The 2,220-nt window shown below is 37.8% G+C and overlaps 1 protein-coding gene across 1 annotated transcript in view; it reads right to left on the bottom strand.

The window, feature by feature from the left end:
* LOC103480273 (uncharacterized) overlaps positions 1-2,220 on the bottom strand; it is a 6,188-nt gene extending 3,968 nt beyond the window's left edge. Inside the window, exons 1-2 of the mRNA XM_008435164.2 lie at positions 1,795-2,220; positions 398-528 (exon numbers count right to left, since the gene is read on the bottom strand). Coding sequence (XP_008433386.1) covers positions 398-528; positions 1,795-1,972 — 309 coding nt within the window. The 5' untranslated portion in view covers positions 1,973-2,220. The remainder of the gene's footprint in view (positions 1-397; positions 529-1,794) is intronic.

The following is a 2,220-nucleotide window of genomic DNA, read 5'->3' as shown; positions in this document are numbered from 1 at the left end:
GATGGATGGATGGATGGATGGATGGATGGATGGATGGATGGATGGATGGATGGATGGATGGATGGATGGATGGATGGATGGATGGATGGATGGATTTAAAGAAATAAGCTGGCCTTCAGCTTGGCCATTTATCATGCTCAAAGTTCAAGTGTGTTAACTATTTAGACGTCTCTTTGCTAAAGCAAAATGCTACCTATTTAATGCTTATCAAATATCAGTCTAATCGACTGTATTTTTCAAAACTGACATGCTATTTATTTTTTAACACCTCCTGAAAGAAAAAGATGAGGAATTGAGATGTGGATCAGACATTAAGCAGATTATAAGACATCCCTGCAGGCCCCCTCTCATGTTTGTTTTGTCGAATTAGAAACCCAGAAGGAAATGTTGTGCTGACCTCTGCTGGCGCTGCAGCGGTGGCGTCATGTGACGAGCTGGGAGGTGACAAGTTGCCCCTGACACTGAACACCAGACGACCGTCAGTGAGCTTAACGACATGCTTAGATCTCTTCAACACTTCCTGTTGATCTACAGCACAATGCATCATAAATTCATGCATGCATACAAAATTATATTCATGTCTGTCTGTGCACGTGTGCATGCTTGTGTAATGAAATTATATTATTTTGGATCTCGGAAGAGCTCAGACTTCTGTGTAAATAATCACGGAAGTTCTATATGGAAATAACCATCCAATGCAAATAGGGAAGCAGTGCTGAGTTTCAAGTGAAACTCCAGAGACCAAGATGGTTTCATGGTTGAAATATAATTTAGTTTCAGACCTGCTCTAAGTCACATGAGGACCAATTACTTGATCCTTATGTGACCAAGTAATTGGTCACATAAGTATCAGAGTCCACGTCCAGCAACAACTAATCTTTATCTATGCAAACGAGGAGATTATATGTTAGATTTTACAGTTTATTACCTTTACCCAGAGCTCCACTTACAAAAAATCTTGAGCTATCCCTTTAAAACTAATTACTGAAACCGAGATTACCTCTATGCTTTAGTTACATTGGCTTAATGATTACTAAGCTATATTACAGTACTCTACCTGACAACTCGCTCTTTGGGTTTGTCTTCTTTTAGTTACATAACAGAATTTTGCTGTGTGTAGAAACTGAAATGATCATAAGGTTGTACAATACTTTAAACTGCTAAGCATTTTAGGACATTAGAATATACCTTTATTTCTAATAATCGACTGTACCTCTTTAGTGGTGACACCTGCATAAACAAAATTGTGGTTACTATTCCTAAATTTCTACCTTTTAGTTAGCACCTGTGTGGACGTGCAATGAGTAATATCCCAACAAGACTCAGTATATTTTAATATTTGCTCCAGCTTGATCATTTACATTCCTACTTGTATTTCAGTATCATTCTGAATCAATCGGGTTATGCAGTAGTTTTCGTTATGTGAAAAAAACACATTTTACTAAGCTTTATAACAGTGTAACTGTGTTTGTTTTAGATTATCTTTTAGTACATCTATTATCTTTTACAGTACACTCTTTGCCACTTTCAGTTTTTCAGCTGCTCTTTATGGCGTTTGGCAGCTTGACTTAAGTCACTTTTCAGATAAATTTCCCGTTTCCATTCGTCAAAGTCAACGAATATACAGACTGTAATATTAATAGCAACATTAATAATAACACAACAATAAAAATAATAAGTTTCAGCATTTTATTTTTTTCACATAGTCGTGTACGTTTTGAAGGACAGGTCTCCTATGCTTCTAAAAGCAAAGTCACAAAACAAACAGCAAAAGAAAGTCTTATGTTTCTGTACCTTTTTGATATTTGAACGCTATGCTGTAGACATTATCAGCCTCTCTCGTTAATGGACCGCAGTCTCCTCCGCCGGACTGTCTGTGTAAACGGAAAAATCTTTCGGTTTTCTTTTTATTCTTCTCCGAAAGAAGCCCGTGACACTCGAAAAAAACGGGGTACTGGTAATTGTCCGCCATAGTAATGGTTTCAGGTTCGAATCCCTGACAGTAAAGCACTCCCTTATGAGACGACGAGACGTCTGAAATGTACTCCAGAGCTCCGCCCCCTAGTGGCAACAGTGAAGATAACTGAGGCAGAGAGGCGTCACAGCGGTTATATCAGTAAACCTTTTTTTTTCTTCTTTTTCTAAATAACCCTTAATCGGAATGTCGCAGGAGGAAACCAACCCCGAAATATTTCTAATAAAAGACTTTCAAAATATCTT

The sequence above is a fragment of the Poecilia reticulata genome, linkage group LG18 (assembly GCF_000633615.1).
Source record: "Poecilia reticulata strain Guanapo linkage group LG18, Guppy_female_1.0+MT, whole genome shotgun sequence".
Taxonomy (NCBI): domain Eukaryota; kingdom Metazoa; phylum Chordata; class Actinopteri; order Cyprinodontiformes; family Poeciliidae; genus Poecilia; species Poecilia reticulata.
The sequence above is the reverse complement of the archived record's forward strand: the minus strand, read 5'-3'. Positions and strand labels throughout refer to the sequence as shown.